The sequence below is a fragment of the Lytechinus variegatus genome, chromosome 15, assembly GCF_018143015.1.
Source record: "Lytechinus variegatus isolate NC3 chromosome 15, Lvar_3.0, whole genome shotgun sequence".
NCBI classification, from domain to species: Eukaryota; Metazoa; Echinodermata; class Echinoidea; order Temnopleuroida; family Toxopneustidae; genus Lytechinus; species Lytechinus variegatus.
In genome coordinates this window covers 9350946-9376231 of record NC_054754.1, presented here as the reverse complement: position 1 = coordinate 9376231, position 25286 = coordinate 9350946, and the positions used below count along the sequence as shown (strand labels likewise).

The following is a 25286-nucleotide window of genomic DNA, read 5'->3' as shown; positions in this document are numbered from 1 at the left end:
ATTTTGTTAGTAAAATCAATTGTAGAGAGGATACCAGTCATTTGGCAGAGAGTATCTCAATTAAAAAAAAAGGAAATAGGAGTCTTGAAACTTTCCCCTGTATCTGGGTCATGGTGTGATAAGTTTGTCAAAGAAAATAACCAATGAATAATAAAGCTTAATTCTTTAAGACAAATTTCGCGTATCCATACTTTCATTCAAGAAATAATTTTCCCTGATTGCCAACAGTTTTAAAAGAGACTAATATGCATGGCTGATTGTCAACAAATTGGAGTTCTCAGTGACTATGTCTGACAGCCACTTTGTTAAAACATATTTGAGTATTAAAAAAATGATTCAAGCATTATTTTATATAAATAGAACTGGCACTGATCATCGATGGTTTTTTTTTTTTCTGGTTGAGGTATTATTCTAAGAGCAGATTTAAGCTTTCGAAAAACATGATTTTCATTTGGAATTCAGTTTTGATCTGTCGATCTGCTACTTTTTAGTGTTTTTTTCTTCAAATTTATTACCCTTGGACAATAATGTGTATGTTGTTCATTAATCATATTCAAGATAGTGATGAAGCATTGTTGTTTCTCGGTTTTATTTTTTTCTTTCTGCCTCTGCAGTGTCTTTTTTGTTACTCCTTTTTTAATTACTTTTTCTTACGACTATGCAATCCATATATCTCAAGTCACAGTAGAATTGAGCTATATATACAAGCTAAATTGGATGCACCAATATAGATATCAACAAAATATGTACAATTTCAAACTACTTCTGTATTGTTATGAGAGTAAAAATGGAAAGTTCACCCTGAAGATAAGTTTGTTGTACGAATAGCATAAAAAATATTGGTGAAGGTTTGAGGAAAGTCTGTTAATGATTAATAAAGCTGAGAATGAGAATTTTAAGTTTTGAATTCATGACATCATAAACAAGCAGCTGCCCCACATGTTATGTAATAACAAATGCATGAATTTTATCTTTTAAAGGTTTCTGATAATTTATATTTGTTTTCGTTTCACGATTGGGTGTGAAATGATTTGTATAAAAGAAAATTAAGGTACAGTAAAAACAATTTTCACTTTTCTGAGAAAATGACATTTCATTGATTTTTTTACCATTAGCTACATAGGAATGCTAATCGCATATGACGTGACAAATCAAATAATTAAAATTCTAATAACTTTTTTTATTCTTTGATGGATTTTTCTCAAACCTTCGGCGATAATTTTCATCATTTTTTCTCAGTGACATTTTTACATTTAACTTTTTGTCAGGTTAAACTTCAGCTTTAATTATATGCCAGAAAATAATCAAAAATAATAATAATAAAAATAACACCTATAACAATGTGTTTTATTGAGCACACTCAGTCACCTTTTCAACAAATGGGTGGGTAACAACATCAGGGATATACCACTGATATATATCTGATTCAGATTAGTGCAAATAATCGCTCCATTTTTTCCTTTTTATTTTGCGTCCCTTTCATCTCCATACGCAATTGTGCATCGCATGTAATTGTGCATGCAGTGCAGGGCCCGAATCGACTTTGAAAAATATAGAGAACTTTCAATGTTTTAAGGCGTAAGGGTAATCGTAAGTTCAAATAAGTGATGTTTTATAAAACCTATTTTGAAATATATGTTTTGATGAATTTTCATTAATTTAAAAAGTACAGTAATTCCTCTAAGCACTATTGATAAGGCTAAATAAAAAACGTCTCGCCAACAACATAACAGCGATCGCATCGCATGGGACTGAACGTCAGATCAAGATTCTGTGTGATCTTAGCAGGTTCGTGCTCAAGTCGACAGCGTGCAGCGCTGCGCAGTCCCGCTGGCCACTCCTACCAATTCAAAATGGCAATGAGGTCCAAACATTGATATATGGACCTCATAGGCTAGAACAAAAGCTTCAATCTCTGTATTTGGTTGTTCCATAAGTAACCCAGAGTTCTGTCTTGTTCGTTCCCCTTTCAAAATTGAAAACAAAATGGCCAATTGATGCCGAGAAGGAACGCGACATGCAGCCTGCATTGCAGGATCATGAGGATGACCAGATTTCAAAAAATGAAATATGGTAAAGTACACTAAATTTGCCAAAAAAGATCAACAAAAAAGGCTACACAGTGTTTATAGACTTGTGAAAAAGGGTGAACAGGAGAATGAAGGAGGGAAAGAAAAGATGAATTGAGAAGAAAGAAAAAATGAAGGAAAAATAATTAAAGAAAGTAACAATAAAAGAAAGAATAAAAAGAAAAAAGGTTTCCATCATTCTTTGAATTGAAACCGGGGGGGGGGCACTCGACCAAAAAAGTGGTGGGGGTGTGCCGCGGGCGAGACAAAAAACGGGGGCCTTGGAGCGGGCTAATTGTAAAAAGGAGGGTCCTCGGAATGGGCTTCGGAACTACAAATGTTTGTGAAAACGGGGGTCCTTGGAACGAGTCGCCTCCGTGTGAGTGCGTATATTCATCCGTATGGAACGGGCGTACGTGCATGCAGCTAGCCCGGTGGAACGGGCGCCGGGTGCGCTAGCACATAGGCAATGGTCGGACATCGCTCAGTGGCCGCTTTTCACCAAAATTGCGGCTCATTGCAGCAGATCAATGCGACCGGAACGGCGTAACGGAAAATATGCGAAGCTTTGGAGCGGATTTCTTTCTTCCCTTTTCACTATAAAAAGAAAATGCTATGCCTTGGAGCGGCTTTCTTTGTTCTTTTTCTCAATAAGACAAAAATGCTATGCCTTGGAACGGAAATTTTAGTGTAAAAATGGGGGTCCCCTCCGCGGCACATACCCACTATGCATTATATACTGAGTGCCGGGAATTGAATATAGAAAGAAAATAAGGGAAGATGAACAAATGTGTGAAAGACAAAATAAGGAGAGAAAGAAAGTGAGAAAAGAGGAGGAAAGAAAGAACGAAGAAAAGAAAAATGTTTCATTCATTTGAAAGAAGCAAAGAAAAAATCCGGAAGAGAAAAAAAGAATAAGGGAAAAGAAAAGGAAAAATAGAATAGAGAATGAAAGACAGGAAGAACGAATGAAGAGAGGAGAGAATGAAAAAAAGAAAATAATGGAGAGAAAGAAGGGATATAAGGAAGCAAAGAAATGTTTAAGGAAAGAAAAAATGAAGGAAATAAAAAAGGAAAGCAAGTCAGATGAATAGGAAAGAAGGTAAGAAGATAAAGGAAAGAAAGATAAAAGAAGATAAAGGAAAGAAAGAAAAATGACCACAGAGAGAAAGGATCGAGATAGAAAGATGGAACAAAGAAGGGCAAGCAGGAAGGATGAAGGGTGACAGCCCGCTAGACCGAAGGTCCACTAGACCGAGGGTCCGCGAGACCGAGGGTCCGCTAGACCGAGGGTCCGCGAGGCCGAAGGTCCGCGAGACCGACTTTTTTTCCCTTCATCGGTTGCCGGTTGAAAGCTTGATATTCCAAGCATTTTGGTAACAATGATTAAGATAGGTAACTAAAAGAACAATTGAGGCAAACATGCGAGCTGAAAATTTTGATGTTTCTATCTGAAAAAATTGACAGTTTAATGGACGTTTTTAATAAAGAACAAGATGTATATCCAACCAAATATTATTGCAAATCGAAGCGGGAGGTTTTTTTTTGAGGTTTACCTGAAAATGGGACATTCTATTCACCTATTTAATCATGAAAAGTATGGATTTATTGCTAAAGAAGTGATGCGAAACGCGAGCTGAAAATTTTTATATTCCACTCTGAAAAACGGATATTTTGAGCACGATTTTTAATAAAGAACGAGTTGTGCATCTCATTTTCGCTTGCCGATTTCCGTCTAACATTACAATCTTATTTTATTTTTACACATCCGGAATTATTGGGGGGGTAAAACGATATGTTTGCCCCCCCTATCCCTCCAGGATCGACGCCTCTGATCGTAAGTTTATACTGTAAGTAGCAGACTCACCCCCTCCCTGCACCACACCCCCCTACAGAGACGTTTCGTGTGCGTAGTATGTGTTTCGCACCACCGCTAGGGCGGTGGTGAGCAGGCGTGCTCGCATATAATTTGTTGGTGAGATATGTGTCTCTTTCTCATGAGTCATGAAATCCTAGCAACGCCACTGATTCTATATAGTTACCGGGAATTATTTGGCACCCCCCCCCCCCCCCCCCCCGTTAACAAGCACCTGTTTAATACGCCACTGCAACTAGGCGTCTTAAACCACTCGACTGGGGCAACCGATGAAGGGAAAAAAAGTTGGTCTCGCGGGCCTGCGGACCCTCGGCCTCGCGGACCTTCGGTCAAGTGGTCGGACCCCGGATGAAGAAAGAAGTAGTACTAGTAGTAGCCTGCCACTCACAGGCAGGAGGCCAGTTCGTTTGCAATAATAGCAAGAAAATCACCGCAGAACTTGCATAAGTTTAGTTATCTATTTTATTGTTGCACTGCTTCGTCATATGTTGGTTATTTGATGAAAATTTGTCACTTTTAAATGTGTTAGAGTCTAACTAAATATTTTTCAATATCCTGCAATATGGGACAAATAGGCATCTCGGGAAGGGTTTGTTGGGACAAAGGAGCAAAATACGGGACGATCCCTGGAAATATGGGATGTCTAGTCACACTGGCGACTAACCCAGGGAGATCCGGCCCGCTGTCGTCCGTGTAATACTAGTCAAACATACTCTCCAAAATCGGGTCGTAATAGAACTTTCAAATAAAAGGTGGAAAAAATCAATAATGCACTTACCTCGATTATATGGATGAAGGTCTATCGTGACACAGCTATCCTGACATTGAGGCACAAACTGGACCCTCAAAAAGAAGGAAAAGTACTGTCTCGTTTTTCCTTCTGTCAAAATTAAAAACAAAATGGCCAATCGATACCAAACGAATGCGACATAGATGTTTAACTTTTCCTTTTTTTGAGGGTCCAGTTTGTGCCTCGATGTCTGGTTAGCTGTGTCATGATAGACCTTCATCCATATAATCGAGGTAAGTGCATAAGTTATTTTTCCTCTTTTATTTGAAGTGCTATTCCGACCTCATTTTGGAGAATATATGAGGCCGTTCTCATTACGCTTTCTAAAACTAGTTTACTGGAAATCGATTCAGGAAACCACTTTGGAAGATCGCTTTGATAGCGTTCCCACTTGATCACACAAAAGTGGTTTTCAAAATCACTTCACGTAAAGCGCTCTTGTTGCTATGGAAATGCTCTTAGTGGGGTGACACGTTTCGCGCGAAATTTGAAACTGCAGCATAGGCATTCTACACCTGTCGTGTGGAGTAGCGCACTCAAAATGTGCGAAGATCACTTCCCGAAGATTGGTTGTGTCCTCACGCTAAAACCAGTTTAACGAAGCAAAGCGATCTTGAAAACTACATCGCGAGGTGGTTTTCCAAACTGGTTTGGACGATCGCTTCCAAGACCTCTTTGACCGTTCTCACTACACATTAAACTAGTTTCCACTCTACTAGTTTTAAGACATAGTGAGGACAGCCTCTTTGTTTGACTAGTATTACACAGACGACTCCTGAAGCCGGCCAGAGCTCCCTGGATGACCTGGCAACATGCCACATGGAGGTATGAGTACATTTCCTTTTTTTGAGGGCCCAGTTTGTGCCTTGATGTCAGGATTCTGTGTCACAATAGACATTCATGACCAAACAATCAAGATAAGAGCATAATTTACTTTTCCCCTTTTATTTTGAGTACTATTGCGACCCTATTGTCTGCCTATTACACAGACGAGTCCTGGGTTCCGGCCCGCGAAACCTGGGTTAGTTCAGTTGTTCCGCTGAACTGCGTTGGCTCCCCTCACCAATACATACCGGTATGGTACCCCAAATTAGCATAAATATGCATATCAAATTTTCTTAATGAAATTTTAAAGTTCAACATTTGGGCTTTCTTACCCCACCAAAGATATCCTCTTAGATTAAAGATGAAATTTTGCCTTTAATCTAGGGTGACCATTTCTTGGACTTGCCCATAATCTTATTTTCTTCTTTTCTTTTTCACTTGTCAGGTTTTTCGATCAAAACACATCAGATTGCCAATGAAGTTCATTCTTGAATCTATCACAAAGGAAGGATGTCGATGTGGTATCATCAAGGAGCTTGGGAGTCGTGGCAACCTGGCCATCGACACACCAACCTGTTTATTGTACACCAGAGCTGGCGCTGTGCCCCATCTGACATGGGATCTTGTTGAGAAAATGAAGCGCAGGCCGCAGTGTTTGCAGATGACCTGTGCTACCTTGTAAGTAATAGGGGAGTGATTCATTAAACAAGTAGTCAGTTTCACAGAATATTTTGTACTGAGCCAATCAGATGCAAGAATGTTAGTGAAATATGTAGAACAGTTGTCAGTGAAAATTATTGAAAATTTTCTTTAATGAAATGCTCCTCAGATGATTGAATTGGACCATGTAATTGTGTGTGTTTATCCAGACATTTCATTTAAAGTACTATCCAAAGTTATTTGTGAAAACTCAGATCTATCATTTGGGAAATATTCCTCTATTAATTGCTCATATTATTTCAGCTGATATCCCTCGCATCATTAGGGCACACACATTTATATAATTTAGAAATAAATAGTTATTTTGGGGGATTTACCATACTAAAAAATAGGCTTTAATACTTTCATGAATTTATTACCTGTTGCAACAACTGGAGTTTATGTAGAGTGTGTTTAAAAAATTCACGACTTGCCTTACAATCTCAAAATGAATGTGTACTGAAATTCCTTGTCTCGTCTAGCTCTCTGTTTTATTCCTTTTTCTTTTCAGTGCTGACCAGCAAGACTCCCTCTCCAGGTTTGGGAAAGGGATTGCCGAGTTTGCCAGCATTCCTGCCAATGGGATGATCTACTCCAGCATCCAAGACCCTGCTCACCCAGCACCAACAGGATATAATGATAAAAACAGTGTCTCCATCTTTACCCCTTCTGGAAGGACTAAGGTAACAGGACTTTCTTAAAAGGGGAATGAAACTTTGGAACAAGTAGGCTTCTGTCAAAACAGAAAAATAAAAGAATAAGAACAAAGAAAGTTTGAGAAAAATAGGACAAATAATGAGAAAGTTATGAGCATTTGAATATTGTAATCACTAATGCGATAGAGATCCTCATATTGGCAATGCGACAAGGATGTGTGATGTCACATGTGAACACTTTTCCCTTTGATGGACTATAAAATACCCTCAAAATGTCTCTTTTTGCTTTTTCTTATGGGGATACAAACTCTTTATCCATGATGTATTCTTTAAAATCTGTATTATATGCCCTCCTATAGAAAGAACACATGATCTACTGATAGATGTGATAAAAAAGGCAATTTAAGTGAAATATATACTAGAGTAATGGGGAGAGTTGTTCACAAGTGACATCACATATCTTTGTCACATTGCCAATTTGAGGATCTCCATAGCATTAGTGATTGCAATATTCAAATGCTCATAACTTTTTCATTATTTGTCTGATTTTTCTCAAACTTTTGTTGATCTGTTTCTTTGATTTTTCTGTTTTCACACAAGTTATCTTGTTCCAAAGGTTTCATTCTCCTTTAAATCAAACAATATACCTTTGTACTATTATGTGTATGTGGGTTGCTGATAGCAGTGGATGTGAATTGCCTTGGTCAATGATAGGTGTCCTCACCAGGGATTGAACCCCAAACTTTCATGTTTATAGTCAAGCCCCTCTGACCATTTGCAACCACACCACCATACCACTTTAAAAGTCACATTGATGCTGTATGTGTACATTTGGGGGACAGGGATAAACAAACTACTATGTGAGCGTTCATGGCATGAACAGCCCCTCACATCTGCTCTCCAGTTTTACATTGATTAGCTACTTGATTGGTGTATCCATTGATTCAAAACAGCACCAATGTTCTTGGGATAATACCAGGACTACACTGGACAATTCATTTTGGGTTCTGGATTTGAACTTCGGATGATATGATCCTCCACTTTTTTGCTTTGCTGTATGTTCATTTGGGTCAAGTGCAGCCATGTTCCAGTTTCTTCATGAACTTTTACTCATTGATGATCACTCAAGCCTGAACTCAGGCCACCCCTTTTGTGATGACTACAATGGAACTTTCTGGGAAAATGGAGTAAGTGAAGTATTCAACCTTTGTGTTTCTTCTTGGTGTTTGCTTCTTGAATAGAAGTACTGACTCTACATGCAGGTCTTCACAGGAATGCTCACATTTTATCTTAGCTAGTACAGCATTTGTCAGTAGGCATGTTATCAACCTGCTAAACCTACAAGTGAACTGTGTGGTGGTTTTACTACTCCAATTCTGAAGCATGTTTCCGGATCTGAATTCTTTCTGATGGCGATTTTCTTCTTCTGGAAACAGTACAGTCCACCGTCTGGTGTATTGTCGTACTGTTAAACCCAATCCTGGACCTGCAGAAGAGTCAGGCAAGGACCATGGCATGTCGGTTGGAGAGATCGGAAGAAAGTCTCCTCATACTTATTCCAGGAATAAACCGTATAAAAGTATGGAGAACTTTTATGGAGAACCCTTACATCTCTTGGGATCTCCTACAGGAAGAAAACCAGACGTGGAAAAAGACAGACGACTAGGATAGAAATTAATCCTGTTTATCCTCGTATCCCACATGAACAGATAAGTATTCTTACCACAGGCTGTAGTAGAACCCACAACAACGATACAACCTCCCCAGCATCATATCAGTTGCATCATCCAGTAAGTCATCACCACAGCTATTTTGTAATTTTGGCTAATGGAATGCTCAAACACTGAATAACAAAGTGGAAATGTTCTGTGATTTGATTATTGAAAGGAAACTCTATATTGCAGTAGTCACAGAAACATGGATGTCTGGAGATCATCATGATGACCAGACGACTGCGTAAGTAAAGAATACATTACCTGATTTCAGTTTCTTCATGTGCCAAGAGAAAATAGAGGAGGTGGACTTGGGATGTGCCTTCGAAAATCGTTTAAAGCAGTCATGAATAAATCTAAAGCTGAATCTGAATCTGTGAAGTTCCTGGTCCTGATCCTCAAGTGGATATTGATGACCAATAAGAACGTTAGCGATCGAGAGAGCTCAATATTTTTAGTACATTTTGGAGTTGAGTCCCACCACTTTGCAATTGGCTGGAGGGACTATAGTAATTATTCCTTTCACGATAGTATCCCACAGTTTATTTTTGAATGTCTCAGGGGTCTTGGAACAAATGACATCAGGAGGAAGAAGGTTCCAAGCCCGGATGGTTTTCGGGAAGAATGAATGACGGTAGATGTCGGTGTTGCATCTGATGTTGGAGAGGGAGAGTCTATGGTGACCCTTTAGGGCCTTCCTTGGTTGAGTAATGTACTCAGGTCTGGGTATAGCGACTCGGTCATGGATGGACTTGTAGAGCAACGTCTGTCTGGATACAAACCGTCTGTGTTGAAGCGGCTGCCAATCCAATTCTCTCTTTAGGTCAGATACATGCACATCCATGCCATATTTGCCTGTGACAAACCTCGCTCCTCTATTTTGGACAGCCTCCAATTTGTTGATGTGTTTAGATAAGAATGGATCCCATATGCTACAGGCATATTCCAGATGTGGTGGTCTAACTAGGCAGGTAAAAGCTGCTTCCCTGATTTTCTTAGTAGAAAAGCCAGATAGATTACGACGAATCATTCCAAGCATACAGTTCGCTTTTGTTGCTACTTTGTCCACTTGACTCTCCCATGACATGGTTTGAGTAAGTTCTATTCCGAGGTAAGGATGCTGTTTGACCTCTTGCAGAGTAGTACCATTTATCGTGTACGCTTGGGGGATCAGATTCCGTCTCTTCTTTGCAATTCGTAGTATATAGCATTTGGACACATTGAATTCCATTTGCCACCTGTCTGCCCAGTTGGAAAGCCTGTCAAGATCAGACTGGAGGATTTCTGAGTCAATTCTGGAATTGATTGTCCGGTAGAGGATGCAGTCGTCCGCAAATAACCTCAAATTCGAAGATATGTTTGACGAGATGTTGTTGATATAGATGAGGAAGAGTAACGGGCCGAGAACGGACCCTTGCGGCACGCCTGATAATACCTTTGCCGAGTCCGAGCTCTCCCCATCAACTACTACCCTCTGTGTTCTAGTTGTCAGCCAGATCTCAATCCAACGTAAGAGTTGGCCATGGATGCCACACTTTCGTAGTTGAAGGAGAAGCCTTTGATGAGGTACCTTATCAAAGGCTTTGCTGAAGTCTAGTATCAAAACATCTTGCTGTGATCCTTGGTCCAGTGACCGTGACAAGTCTTCAATGGTCAGGACAAGTTGACTCTCACAGCTTCGGCCTTTCCGAAATCCATGTTGATTTACATTCAGGAAGTTGTTACTTTCAAGGTGCTTGATGATGTGCTTGTAGATGAGATGTTCCATTATCTTACAGGATTGAGAAGTTAGGGAAACCGGGCGATAGTTTTCCGGAGAGTGACGATTACCCTTCTTGAAGATAGGAACAATGTTGGCTGATCTCCAATCTTGTGGAACATCACCTTCATCCAAGGATTTCTGAAGTATCATGGTAAGAACTGGAGCAATCTGATCTTTGCCCTCCTTAAGTACAATATTAGAGATGTCATCTGGTCCGTGTGCTTTCTTCACCTTCGTGGCCTCCAGAAGCTTGGCTATTCCAGCAATACCGATGTTTAAGTCTGGAAGTTTAGGGAGATCTTCAACACCACCATTTACATCTAACATTCCAAGCTGGTCAAGAGGTAGATGATTCTCACGAGTGAATACGCGACAGAACTGGTCGTTCAACATCTGAGCCTTATCATAAGGACTAGAAGCTTCCTGACCGTTTCTTCTGAGGACCGGGGTACCAATCGTATCTCTTCTTCTGCTCTTAAAGTATGAGAAAGCTTTCTTCCCAAATCTTTCACCCTCCTCAGGTGTGAATACAGATGTAAGGTAGTCTCTATGAGCTTTCCTATATGTAAATCTAAAGAGCCGCTGAATGTCCTTGTATCTGGTCCAATCACCATCTTTGTTTGTAATTTTAGCCTTAAGTCTGGCTCTTTTCTTCTGTCTAGTAATTCTACTTAGCCTTTTATTCCACCAGGGTGGGTTCTGTCTTTTTTTTTGTTATTTTAAGTGGTACATTAGAATGGACTGCATCCTGTATCTCTTGTTTCAGGAGATCCCAACATTGCGATGCTGATTTAACGGAACAGCTATTGAGTATCTTGTCAGAAGATTCTCCTAAGTCCTTTCTAAGTCCTTCCAAATTAGCCTTCCGAAACTGGTAAATTTTCCTGGGTTTGAGTTTCTCTCTTCTCGCCTTCAAGGAGAAGTTACAGGTAACGGCGTCGTGATCGCTCATTCCTTTCTCTATCGCAACATCATCTACTAAGTCTGGGACCGAAGTGAATATCAAGTCCAAAATATTACCCATCCGTGTCGGTTGATGAACCATTTGGATTAATCCAAGACGTTCAGTGATGTCCATAATTATCTCGTTAATGTGAAGACCATACTGTGGATTAGCCTCAATTCTAGGATCCTCACTCCACTGGATGCTTGGAAGATTGAAATCGCCAGCAAGGATGAAGTTAGGAATTCTATTCCCAAATATTGAGTTAATGTTACAATGTAGATCTTGAAGCACGGTAGGTCCACTGGTTGGCGACCTATAAAAGGCTGTTACTATTACTTCCTGCTCATTGACGAGCTTCACTTTAACAATCAATAATGGGCAGTCAATTAAAAGATCGAGTTGGACAACTTTCAGTGAACTGCGGGCTGCAATAAGAACTCCGCCTCCCCATCGGTCTCTATCCTTCCTAAACAATGTATACCCATGGTGTTGAGGAATTATCTCATTATTACTAAATTCATTGTCTAGTTTAGTTTCAGTAGCTATTATTATGTCCGGATCAAAATCCTCAATAATACTTATAAATTGAGATTGTTTATCAACAGATTTCAAACTGCATACATTTAAGTTTAAGATTTTCAAACCACTGTTCCCGGGTGTTGTGATATTACTGTCGATTGAAGTATTACTTTCATCCGTATTACTTTGTGAAGCAGAATCAGAGGTTGAACCATGATCATCAATATTCACAGCAACACTAGAGCATATACAACAGGTAAATGCAAAGTTGTTGTCATTCGTTGTATTGTTCATTATATCTTTGTACTGGATAGGGTTAATACCAGCACATTTGATATGTGTCCATTCACCACATGCATCACAGTCAACCGCACGATGATTGACAGCAACAGGTCTCTTGCATTTCGTACATGGGTATTTACAAGGACCTGGATCCTGGTGTACATCTCCACATAAGAGAATAAGGATGGTAAGTGTAAGAGATGCAAGGGTGAGAACGGTACAAGACTGCATAATGATGACAGTTTAAGAGTCACAATCGGCAATGAGTACATGAGCAGGTTTAAATAACTAGATCGTGAAGAGAATTTAGCCGCATTGATACAAATCATTCCACGCCAGCTCCACTTTCACAAATATGTAATAATAAAGTCTCAGTTAAATTGCACCATTTAATCTCTCAGTGATATGTGTATTACACTGGTAAAGTTTACAATTGTTGTGGCAAGTAGTGACAATTTCTTGTAGATCTTTAAAACAGCCGTTTGCGAACTTAAAACCAATATGGCGGAAGGAGGGTGACTGGTGCGCGGGAAACTCCGGCTTCCTGTGTATCCTGTATACGAAGGGTGACGTGTACAGAAGCGGGTCCGCTGAGTCATTTGAATTCATGGATGCGACTGTCGTCAGCAATAGTTCTTTCCAATGTTCTTCTGTGCGTCTTGTCATTTATAGGCTGCAAGTTACAGCAAGAAAATGTCCCACAGCTCCTAGATTCTTTGAGGAATTTTCATCACTCCTTGAAGAGCTAGCTTCTTGTTCGGGTCACATTCTCGTGTGTGGTGAATTTAACATTTCCGTTGATGGCGTTGTTAACTCCAACAGTGTTGTATACGTAGACCGCAGTTTGGGCTAAGTCTACGATAAATAATATTTTACAGTAAGAATAGAAAAGGTATCATAACATTAACAATCCTACGCTACGTTGCACTGACATGACTGAATGAATAGTCGGCAACCATTATACAAAAAGAATCTCAGTTCAGTTCAGTTCATTTATTTTCCATTAAAAACTCAATTGAAATAAATACATACAAAGTTCACAACTAAAAAAATCGGAAGGACCCCAAGAAAAGCATAGCTTGCGAGGATGGGGCCCTGTACAATCATTAACAAAACAAAACAGATCTTACATTGTTAAAACGTAAAGCAGATAAAAAAAAAACTGTCTCATACACACACACAATCACACCAACACACACCCATATGCAGAACATTGAGAAGTTAACAAAGAGTAAGAAAGAGAAGGAAGCGATAGAAAAAGAAAAGGAGAGATAGGGAGAAAGAAAGAAAGAAAGAAAGAGGGAAGATAGAGTTCGAGAGGGAGAAAAAATACCCTCTACTCAGAGCACATCAAACGTTTAAACAATAATTGTTTGCATAAGTATTTGAATCTCGTTAAAGTTGAAGAATTTTTCACAACATAAGTTAACAAATTCCTATCATGAACACCCTGAAATCTTATTGTATGTTGGGTTAATGAGGTACGTGCAAAAGGAATATGAAATTTTGATTTGTTTCTGGTAGCATAAGAATGATAAAAAGAATTTGTTTTAAACAAATCATTGAATATTGATGGAAGCTCTTTTTTATGAAAATTGAACATAAATATTAAATTGTTTACTGTTACAAGATCAAAAACAGGCAAACATTTTAGGTCACAAAACAGAGGAGTACTTGGTGTCATGTAGTTAGAATGAGTAATTATACGGATAGCACGTTTTTGAAGAATATGAATTTTGTATAGGTGTGTCTTTTAAGAGTTGCCCCATATCATATTACAATAATTGATATGTGGTAATATAATACTGTTATAAATAGTTAATAAAATATTTTTGGCAGTGTGTTTCTAAAGTGTGATATAATACCAACTCCCCTTGAGATTTTAGAACAAACATGAGAAATGTGGTGAGACCAATCAAGCGATTCATGAAGTTTGATGCCTAAAACTTCTACAATATTACATTTCTTAAGAATATCATTTTTAATATACACAGGGGAAACCTGACAAGAAACTTTTTTCTGTTTGAAATGAAATATTATGTAATGTGTTTTATCAGCATTTAAAAAGAGTTTGTTACAAATATACCATTCACTTAGTTTCTCTAATTCAATATTTATATTACAAATTAAAATATTTATATCTTTGTGAGATGAAATGACAGCAGTATCATCAGCAAATAATGAAAATTTGAGAATATCTGAAGTATGTGTAATATCATTTGTATACAAGAAAAATAACAGTGGCCCAAGCACAGATCCTTGTGGAACACCAGTATTTATATATGAAAAATCGGATGCTACACCATCGACCATCACATACTTTTTCCTTTCAAATAAATAATTTCTAAACCATTCAAGAGATACACCTCTTATACCATAATAATGCAATTTTTCAAGCAGTATGTGATGGTCGATGGTGTCAAATGCTTTGGAAAGATCCATAAAAACCCCACAGCAAAATTTACCTTCATCAAATTTACATGATATATCATCTGTAATATTTAATATGCTTAAAGAAGTAGAATGTTTTTTCCGGAAGCCAAATTGTTCTGAAACTAGAAGATTATTTTTTGATAAAAATTTATAAATTCTTTTATACATTATTTTTTCCAGTAATTTTGAAAAAGTAGATAAAAGTGCAATGGGCCTGTAATTTTCTATACAGTTTACTGGACCTTTCTTATATAAAGGAATAACTTTGGCAGTTTTAAGTTTATTTGGGAATACTCCTGATACAAGATATTTATTATAAATACAACACAAAGGTTCAACAAAAAAATGTATACATTTTTTTCAAAACACAAGTTAATACATCATCTGGGCCTGTTGCTTTAGATGATTTGAGTTCATGGCAAAGATTAATAATTTCATAAGGAGAGGTTGGATTCAGAAACAAAGAGGACATGGCGGGTGTAGTCAAAAAGTCTTTGAATGACTTAGTTGAATTAGGAATTGATGCTGAAATATTTTTAGCCATATTGATAAAAAGATGAATGGAACAATGACTTTCCATAAAACATTTTTTGTGGTAGCGAATTTTGTTTATTTTTTCCAAGTAAATTATTAATTTCTCGCCACGTTTTAACCATGTCCCCCTTGACTGATAAGAATATCATAGAATAATATTTTGCCTTTGAAGCTCTAATTATGGAAGTTAATCTATTCTTATAATCATAATATTTCCTTTTTTTCCTTGTATTCAATGTATTCATCGTACCTTTATACATTCTTTGTTTATGTTTTATTGACCTCAATATACCATTTGTAATCCAAGGTTTCTTGAAATGTGTTTTACTACTGCGTGGTTTTGCAGTACAAACAGGGAAACATTCATCATATAACATACAGAATTTGGAAATGAAAAAGTTGTAACAAATATTCACATCATCGTTACTATAAACTGTCTGCCAATCAACTGTACGAAGTTTCTCCTTAAACATTGCTATTCCTCTTTCATTTACTAATCTATTTTTATGATTCTTATTATCAATCGGTAAGACAAAATTTTCTCTATCTTTACTTACACAGAATATTGGAAAATGATCGGAGAGATCTGAATAAATGATTCCTTGGTATTTATTTTTTTCAATTGAATTGGTAAAGATGTTGTCTATTAAAGAAGCTTTAGAAGACGAAATACGTGTGGGTTTAGTAATCAAGGGATACATATTAAAAGAAAACATTAAATCTAGAAAATCTGTTGTTTTGGAATGTGTATCATAATTCAGTAAGTCAATGTTGAAGTCTCACATTATATAAACATCTCTCCGCTCACTTTCCAATTGTACCAAAATTTCATTCATTTTATCATGGAAACAATATCAGTATTTGGAGGTCTATATACACAGCCAACAATAATCGGCTTTGTTTTTCCTTGTATTTCAATAAAAACAGTTTCATATTCTGGTGCATTAAAAGAAATGTCAGACCGAAATTGTATATTCAAGTCTTTTTTTTTAACATAAAGTGCAACTCCACCACCTTTTCGAGTGGCTCTACTTGATTGTACAAGATTATAATTGTCCATCTTAAATAATGACAACTCTGTGATTTTACTGAACCATGTTTCAGATATACCAATAATACTGAAATCATAAGAGAGTGAATGTAAAAGTATTTGAAATTCACTGAAGTTCTTCTTCAAGCTCCTAGCATTCAAATGAAGCATTGAGAATTTTGAAATATCAAATGAAAAGTTGCTACAAAAATCATCAGCAAATAAATATTTACAAGAATTTGCAATGTTGATCGAATTTGTATCAAAAAGTGACTTTTCATTCTCAGATATTGTCATGAAGTCTGTTGCAAATGGATTGAACTTCAAAGCTTGAAGTTTATCAATGTCAATATGTGAATTCAAATGAAAGAAGGTATAGACAGACATATAAAATTCATAATCATCGACAATATAATTAAATGGAAATATAATAGAGTTACAATCAATACAAAATGAAGACTGAGTAGAAGGAGAGGTGAAAGAAGTTCTGCAATATGCACAAATACATAACCCAGACATTTCACTACACACACACAGAATCACACACAAAAGATAAAATGATCAAATTGTACACATCAAACGTATATTATAAAGAAGCTATCTGATGAAAACATGAAGTAGCCATAAGTAACATACTAAAGAGTCAAGTTCATGCATCAGCAACATGATCAATGTCTAAAGATATAAGTCTATTTACAAGAATTCTATCAGCATCATGAACATGTCTTCTGATATAAGTCTATGTACAGGAGTTCCATCAGCATCCTTATCATGTCTGATATAATTAGTCTACTTACAGGAGTTGTAAATCATCTTCATTTCGTATCAGTTTTCGCACAGATTTTCCTCCACTTGTTATTGACACGAAAATCTGCGTGAGAAGAGAGCATAAACTGATAAAGTTGTAAGTTCTCAGATGACTGAGTCTCACCTGGATCTTGGGGAGAAACAGCTTCGAGCAAGTCCACTGGCTGACTGAGCTGTTGAGTCCCGACTTGCTCTAGGCAAAGAAAGGATAGGAGGCACGCCGACGGCAGCTCCGCAGCGAAGTCTTAGTTGAATCTGGAGGGCTCAGCTCCGCAGTCAATCCAGGGTACGGTGGAAGCGTTGCAGCGGCCAACCGACCGCGTAGTGGCTCGCTCCGCGGATGGACGTACGCGAAAGATGAAGACTGTACGGCGATTACGTACGTGTATGTGAGAGTCAATGTCCACGGCTATACAGCCGAGAACGAGTCATGGGCCCATGTATTAAATAATGCACCGCGAAATATGAATGTGCAAACGAAAAAGTAAGATGAAAATAAAGTTCTCTCCGTAGCTCGAAACACCCCAAAACGCGCCAAAGGTTGGCCAGGTGGTGATCACTCGAACACACGCTGCCCAAAAATTGATCCAAAACGTCCGGATAACTCAACAGGATTCAGGATTTCCAACGATTCCAGAGGTACGTCTTAACAATTCAAAGCCATGAGAAAACACTGCTCTGGTCGGTCCTCTGCCGTAGCTGGCGCTCTTTCCGATGGCACTCTGCTACTTGCTCACAATAGGCCTATAGCTTATGAGTTGCACAGACGTACGTACTACAACAGTATACATGTAGCTCTATGTGAACTTGCCACATCATATAACTATATATATATGTTTTTTTTTAAAGCCACTAATTTATTCATTACAGTTATCTCTGTGAAACTTTAGAATATTTCTTTTTTTCCTCTTCTGTATGCAATATGAATATCACCTTAACCCCCATATTCTTTGTCCTCTACCTATGCTATGCTGTTGTTATAGATTGATGTGGGACTGTTTATTACTCTACAAGAAGCTATCCAGCCTGACTGGTTTGAGGCATTATGTGATGGGGACACACCTCAAGGGTGTTCAGTCAAAAGAACCAGGAAAGCTGTCGACAGAACCCTCACCCTCCTTGATACCTGCCTTGAGGCGCATCAAAAGTCAGAGGTATTTACATATTGAGATATTCATTGAGATACTATATACACATGGTACATTTGGATCAGTTTTATCAAAAGAACAAGGAAAGCTGTTAAATGAACTCCCAACCTCGATACTTCCCTTAACCCTATCTAGGCCGGGGTATTTTGGGAGTTCATATGGCCGGGGGGGGCCTCCCAGGCCCCCCCCTATGATCTCGGCCGTCGACCGTGCGATCGCGCCAAAAATTGGCACGCGGGTTGCCTGGGACATAATCTACTAGATTGTATAGTAATTTATTTCATCCGAATCGCTATTAAGTGATAATGCTAATTTATGCGTAATTAGTATGCGAAATCATACTTTTTCCTCTAACTCCCTAAATAAAGCTCCAAATTTACTAATTTTTGGTATAGAAACTCTTTGTGGTGTTCTTAGCAAGTGTACATGAAAAAAATTGCGATATCAAATAATTTTCTTATGTATTTTATTGTTTTTTGCAATTTCTTATGTATTTCTGTGTTTTTTGACCTTTTGTTTTTCATTGTTTTTTTCAATGAAATTTATTGGGGACTCTTCTGTGATCATAAAAAGCATAAAATAAATACATTTAGACCAGCAAAACTAAAAATAATCATACATTTATGAATTTTGGTTGAAAACACAATTTGCATTGACTTTGTACACGAAATCACGTTTTTGAGCAATTTTTGGTCTGACATGCACTTACATAATGTTACGTAATTTCGGAACCATGTACCCAGGTGACTTAAAGTTGGTCTCAAAAGTTGCGCAAGACTTGAAAGTAAAAAGTCAGTGAGCGGCGCGGTCAAAAAATTTCGCACGGCGAAAATATTGCGCGATTTTTTGAGGGGGGGCCTCCGAGGCCCCCCCCGGCCTAGATAGGGTTAAGTCACAAGAAAAGTTGGAGGATGGTTGTAGTCTATTTAGATTTTATGGTGCATTTTATACAAGTCATAGGAATATGGCATTTTGCAATAGATGTATTGTCGAAGTGCACTGTTTTCTGTAGAATTATAACTTAACACTGGGTAAAAACTTAAATGGGCCTAGTAATATAAAAGTCATATGCTTAACCCTTTGAACCCGAAAGGCTGGAAAACTGGCTTTGTAATGAATGTGCATATACCCCAAAAGCTGGAAACCGGTGTCAAGTTGTGACTTGACGTGCGATAATACGCAGGAAATTATATATTGACTATGTGTAAACTATTGATGAATTCAGTCAAAGCAGTGATATGATACAAAATTTTAGATTTTTGTAAGTATGGGAAGCTACACGGCATCGGCTGGGCCAGGCCGGATACCAGCGGAGTAAGGTGCCTCTGGCATGGCTTGGGCTGGAAACGTGAGAATAGGAGATCATTTATTTCAAATGTCATGCATTTCTTCATCTTGCTGATAAGCTTGATTTCTGTAAATATTCAGGGTGATAGTCATGGCTGTCTCAAAGAATTTTAAGGGTTTACCTTTAAAGTAACATTTTTTGCGATTTTAGTCTGAAGATGATTAGCCAGCAAATGCAAACAGCCTTGGATGATTTATCATCGAGGTCCCTAGTTGTATTGTGCTTCAAATTTTTCCCCAGATACTCCGTAATTCTGACATCCTTGGCGTCATCGAGGGTGGTCAGATAGTGGCAGAGAGGCAGCGGTCAGCAAAGGAAACTGCCCTGAGACCGGTAGCTGGTTTTGTGGTGGATGGTGTCATTGATCAAGAGATGGACAGTAGTACCAAGTGTGAAATCATTCAAGCTGTCCTGGTAAATATTTTTGTATGGTCTGGACAGATATCACTGTCAATTTCATTTATTGATTAAACATTCAAATACTGCAAGATACATAACAATCAGAGAAAAATAGTCTTAAATAAAGTAATGTATGAATTCAAGGTTATACCACAGTAGTGGTCAGGAGTTTGTAGGGAACATCTTGAAACTGTAAGTTTTCAATCCGTTCTGGAAGCCAGCAGTTGATTTAAATCACAATCTTTGTAATGGTAATAAGTAATAGACAATAATTTTTCAAGATATTGTCTAAGGTGATCTAATTTGTGTTCTGGCCCATTATGCTTGCATTGCACTCGTATGAGGTTTATGACTTATAAATAATAGATAAATGATAATATAGGATTTATATAGCACACATATTCACCTTGTTAGGTGCTCAAAGCGCTCCTATATTAACCTGGCTAAGCTAGTCTACCGATTCCGGTGCTCACAGCTTTTTGAGGAATTACTTCCTGCCGGTACCCATTGACCTCACTTGGGTTGAGTGCAATATAGATAATTATAGAGAGTTCATGGAAGTGGACGTTTTTCTGCAAATGCATTGGGTGATTGCTGTCCTACATGTAATTGAACATTGGCTTACCTCGAGACTCTTCAGGAATTTAAGTTCACACTTGCATCGAGTACCAGGCTTCAACTCTCTTGATTCAGCTTTCATAAAAAAGAATGTTACCATAGGAGTCATTGTAATTCATTGTATATGCATATCAGGCTCTCCTCCTTTCAAGCTAGATTTATTTTTGCCCCACCCCCAGAGAAAAAAAGCGGGGAGGGGGAGAGAAGATATAAGGATAATATGTTATAGATCATGAGATGTTTATTCTCATATTTTGGACTGCCTTTTCTCTACCATACAGAAAGAGCTTCCAGAGAGCAAACCTAGACTCCTACCTGGTGTCAGCAATCCAAGCGATATTCTAGAAGCAGTGGAGGCAGGGATAGATATCTTTGATTCTTCGTATCCTTACATGGGCATACTAAAATGAGTTTTTGCTGTAATGGAGGATAAGTTTAGGGTCTGTTGGTCCTTATTTTATATTTCCTTTTTTTTCAAGGTGTGATATATTAAAGTTTTAGTAGATGTATTTTGAAACATGGAGCTTGAAGATTGCCGAGGCATAAGTGTCCTTTACTTATGAACGATGTTCTACTGCACCTTAAGCCAATTTTCATCAACATTAGTTGCTTTATATGTTAAGTATTATGAAACTTATAGTTGGCCAGCACATATTTTAACTGATGAAGTTTGAATTAAAAGCCGTGCGTAAAATTATACTAAGTGAAATGGCTCCGTGGTTGGCATGTGAGTATCACAGGAAGCACAAATCTCATTTGTAAATCTGAAGCTGATTGATAAATTTTAACTACAGCAAATCAACTCATACTTTCTGTTGCTAGAAGCATACCAGTATTAACTCCAATTGTGAAGTAACAGTAAATTTGCATCACTTATTGATTTGGAATTCGGTGGATTCACAATACGGTGCACCATTTATCAGGGTTGCAGTGGACAGGCCGAAAAAGTTGACATCTTTTACGCTTGCAAGTACATGTACTAAACTGCATGCATGCATGCGATAATTCAGTGTTGGTCGACGCAGCTCGACCGGATAAACTGTTTACTAGGTCAACAACGAGGGAGAGAAATTTGCTCGTATATTTCTTTGTGAAATTTGGACAGTTTTGGTGAATTCTTGCCATATGGTTTTCATTTTTGAAGCATCACAATACAGTACAGTACGCTAGTACTGTGTGCTGTCCGCCCCTGCGCGCAATGTCGACCCTAGAGTTCGAAATTTGGCCTGTTCACTGTACCCGATAGACGGCGTACCATATTGTAAATCCATTGAATTGATTACAAGTGTGTCGCAACACCCCCTCAGTCAACCAAGCTTGATTTAATGTACCATTGAGACCTTAACCACATAAATTTGCCAGATATCCATACAAAGTTACACAGAGAGGTTGTGCTCTAGTGTTTCCTTTATATGGACTACCGGACTCTTCAGGTATAGTAGATGCGGAATCTGCAGACTCAAACCAATCTCAGCAGGTCTATACCTCTGGTAATGGTCCACAGGTCAATATGTCTGGTGAGGGTCAAGAAGAGAATGGTCAACTTGATCTAAGATTTGAGCTGGATCTTTCAGATTCAAGGTAATAATCTATTCAAGAATTTGAATAATGTTGATGATTATGATGATGATGATGATGATGAAAATAATGAAGTTAGAGAAAATAATGCTGTTCATCCAAAGGAAAGATCTAACTTGGCCTAGAAAATTGTGACATTGAATTGCTGAAGATGAAGTTGGCATTAGAAGTTACATGTAGCATTTGTCCATTTGTGTTTAATAATTGATTTAATGAAAGACATCGCATGTGTGCATAAGTCATTTGGTTGTTACTAGTTGTCATACTTCATTTCATTTTTTTTTTAATCAGAAGTGGAAATTAATGAATTGGTTGAATTGCTCAGAGGTGATAATGCTGTTTTTTTACTACATTTGTTTAGGTTTGCTGAAGATTTTAGCCCAGTTTTTCCAGGCTGTGACTGCTACTGTTGTACGCACCACACCAAGGCATACATCAACCATCTTCTCAATGTCAACGAACTATTAGCGAGAGTGTTACTCATGACGTGAGTAATGGGTATACCATTTGCAATATTTGTAATGAATTAAATAAACGATGAACTCATTAATTAACAAGAATCATTTGTTGTGCTGACACAAATGCATGCATTAAATATCGAATAGAAGCTTAATGTACACACTAAATTAAACGCAAATGGATATCTTCATATACAATTGTTTTAAATTACTTACTGTATGCTTATGTTAAAAAAGCATGACTTTCACAATTTTTAGGGGAAAAGGATATCTCAACACAAGAAAATGTCACCAGTCGTGTGTAAACTCGTGCTTAACCTACATGTACAAACAGCTTTAACGGCCCCTTCTGTTTTTTTTTGCTGGATTGTGAGACCACTAATTTATCAATTTCACAATCAAACTTTGAATTATTTTTAAAAATATATAGGAGAGCTACCTGTGGTAAAGCAAAAACTGCATGTATACATACATGTAATATTGATATGAAATGATGCCATTGCCCATTTTGAAGTAAATGAATTTATGATTTTTTTAGTTCTGTCTGTGTACAGTTTCCGTTCAAGATTTTTTGTTTATGTTGATCAGTGACATTGTTTTTTTCTCTCATTCTTTTCTTCCTTCCTTTGTTCCCTCACAGTCACAATTGCCACCACTACTTTGAGTTCTTCCACTCCATCAGGACATCATTGAAAGAAGGGACATTCCAGAAACTGAAAGATACCATCAGCAGCAGATGACATTGGCCATGCAGCTAGTAGTAGGTTATTCTTGTATATAATGCAACTGACAGACCTAACAACATCCAACTTGATGCCAGCTTTCTTTTTTTTTAAGTCTATTAATTAACTCTATTCCCACACTGCAATATCATGTATTACAACATTGTGAATGGACTAGTATGAGTTATACATCCAAGTTGTTGCCAGCATTTTCATTCAGTAAAGTTCATTAATTAAGTTCATTAATTAACCCTATTCTGACTTCACATTTTCATGTATGGACTAATATGAGTTATACATCCAACTGGATGCCAGCTTTTTTTAAATTTCATCATTAATTAGCCCTATTCGGACATCACATTCTCCTGTATTACTGCATTGTGAATCGACTAGTTTAAGTTCTACATCCAACTTGATGACAGCATTTTCTTATAAAGTTCATTAATTAAACCTCTTCCCACGTTGCATTCTCATGCATTCAACAAGTACAAAAGATGGCCTAGATTTCAATATGTGCCTGCTCAACTCTCCCCTTTTATTTTAAAGAGATCTGAAACATTTTACAATTATAAAAGAAATTCCAGACAACTGCTTTTGAAATCCAACTTCGTATAGCAATCAAACATAACCCACATACAATTATAACATGTACATCTTCCATACATTGCACAGGCTTTTGGAAGTCAGACTAAAACTGAAATTATGCTTCAACTCTCCCCCATCTCCCAATGTACTATGAATTTCTAGGAGACTTTCACATGTTTAGTTGTGTGATAATACATGTACCATACTGACTTGGAAGTAGTGATATATTGAATTCTTGCCATGTGAGTCTCGAGATTAACCTGGGTCCCGTAACACAAAGGTTAGCAATTCATCATTTGTTTGATTTTCACGATTGAGTGTGCATTGTAGTCTATGCAATCAAACATAGAAAAATGTTCTACGATCATTGTTAAGCTTTGCGTTACAGGCCCTTGATAGATTCCTCTGACATTTCAAGAGGTGGGAAATCATGTGAGCATAACAGACCCATTCATGTTGTGTTTCTCAGAGTGTTATTAAAGGCCATCACATTCCTTACGACTGGTCCATGATCCAATTTATGGAACAAATCGCATTTTGCTCATTTTATGAAAAAAAATGTCAATGAAAAGTATCTTTTTATTTGAGGTTCAGGTTAACTGAAAGAATATCAATATAACAATGTTGGATGATTGCAAACCTTTATTTTGTTGGAGTAAAGGCCAAAGTAGTTTCAAATCGTAGCCAATGGTAATGTGGCGTAACTGGGCTCTGTCGGGTTAGCGTTCTTGCCACTGTGCAGTCTCCAAAAGCCAGTCCATGCTTTTCTTCACTTATATACCTCTTTTGGGGGCAGATTCTCCCACAAAAATCTATTGTGTAACGTGATACATCTCCCTGAAATACAGAATCAAGCACTAGCACTCGCCTTAAAGAAACCAAAATGGAGAGATCCCGTGTACAGTAAGTCTTGATTTAATCGGAGCTGACTGTACACAATCGTACATCATCGCAGCTCCTAGCGATCTGACATACTTCTCAAAGTTATTACATCAAAAATATATATAGCCCTCCACGATCAACTAAGTTATGCAAGTTGTTATGCTACACAGCCCATCCCCAAGTCTGGGCTGTCCTCGGACCACATGTAAAAATTAATGTATCCTTGTAAACACTCATCTCAATCTTCATAAGTAAAACATCTTTCGCAAAAAAAAATAAGTACAAAATAAAGAAAGTATAAAACACATTGTTAAAAATGTACAGGTATATACAATGGCATAGCACATAAAGAAAGCACTGTTCTCACACTTGAATGACTTTATAGATGTTTCTAAGACCTTTCCTAAAAAACAACATTCTTAGCTTCATGTCCAAACATGAGGTTTTAATGTTTATAAACAAGGCATGTATAAAAAGTAGATTCTGATCTTATCAACTGCATAATCGGTAATATGGAATATAACTTTTGCAAGCACTGTCCTCACAAAACAGATATATATATACAGATATAGATAGAAAAGCGAAGAGGGTTGTAGTGAGAGCAGGAA

The 25286-nt window shown here is 37.6% G+C and overlaps 1 protein-coding gene across 2 annotated transcripts; it reads left to right on the top strand.

Moving 5' to 3' along the window:
- The first annotated feature begins 1530 nt into the window (after nt 1-1530).
- Nucleotides 1531-25124, top strand: LOC121428376 (queuine tRNA-ribosyltransferase accessory subunit 2-like). 2 transcript variants are annotated; one of them, XM_041624965.1, is made up of 9 exons: nt 1531-1591; nt 6008-6238; nt 6771-6942; nt 17924-18094; nt 19677-19850; nt 20735-20835; nt 21816-22034; nt 22393-22518; nt 23130-25124. In XM_041624965.1, exons 2-9 carry the CDS (start codon nt 6036-6038, stop codon nt 23227-23229), a joined length of 1266 nt encoding a protein of 421 aa, XP_041480899.1. In that variant the 5' UTR covers nt 1531-1591; nt 6008-6035; the 3' UTR covers nt 23230-25124. The 2 variants fall into 2 exon arrangements, with proteins under 2 accessions (XP_041480899.1, XP_041480900.1); XM_041624966.1 differs by having other exon boundaries at nt 1537-1578; nt 6006-6238.
- Nucleotides 25125-25286: the final 162 nt, after the last annotated feature.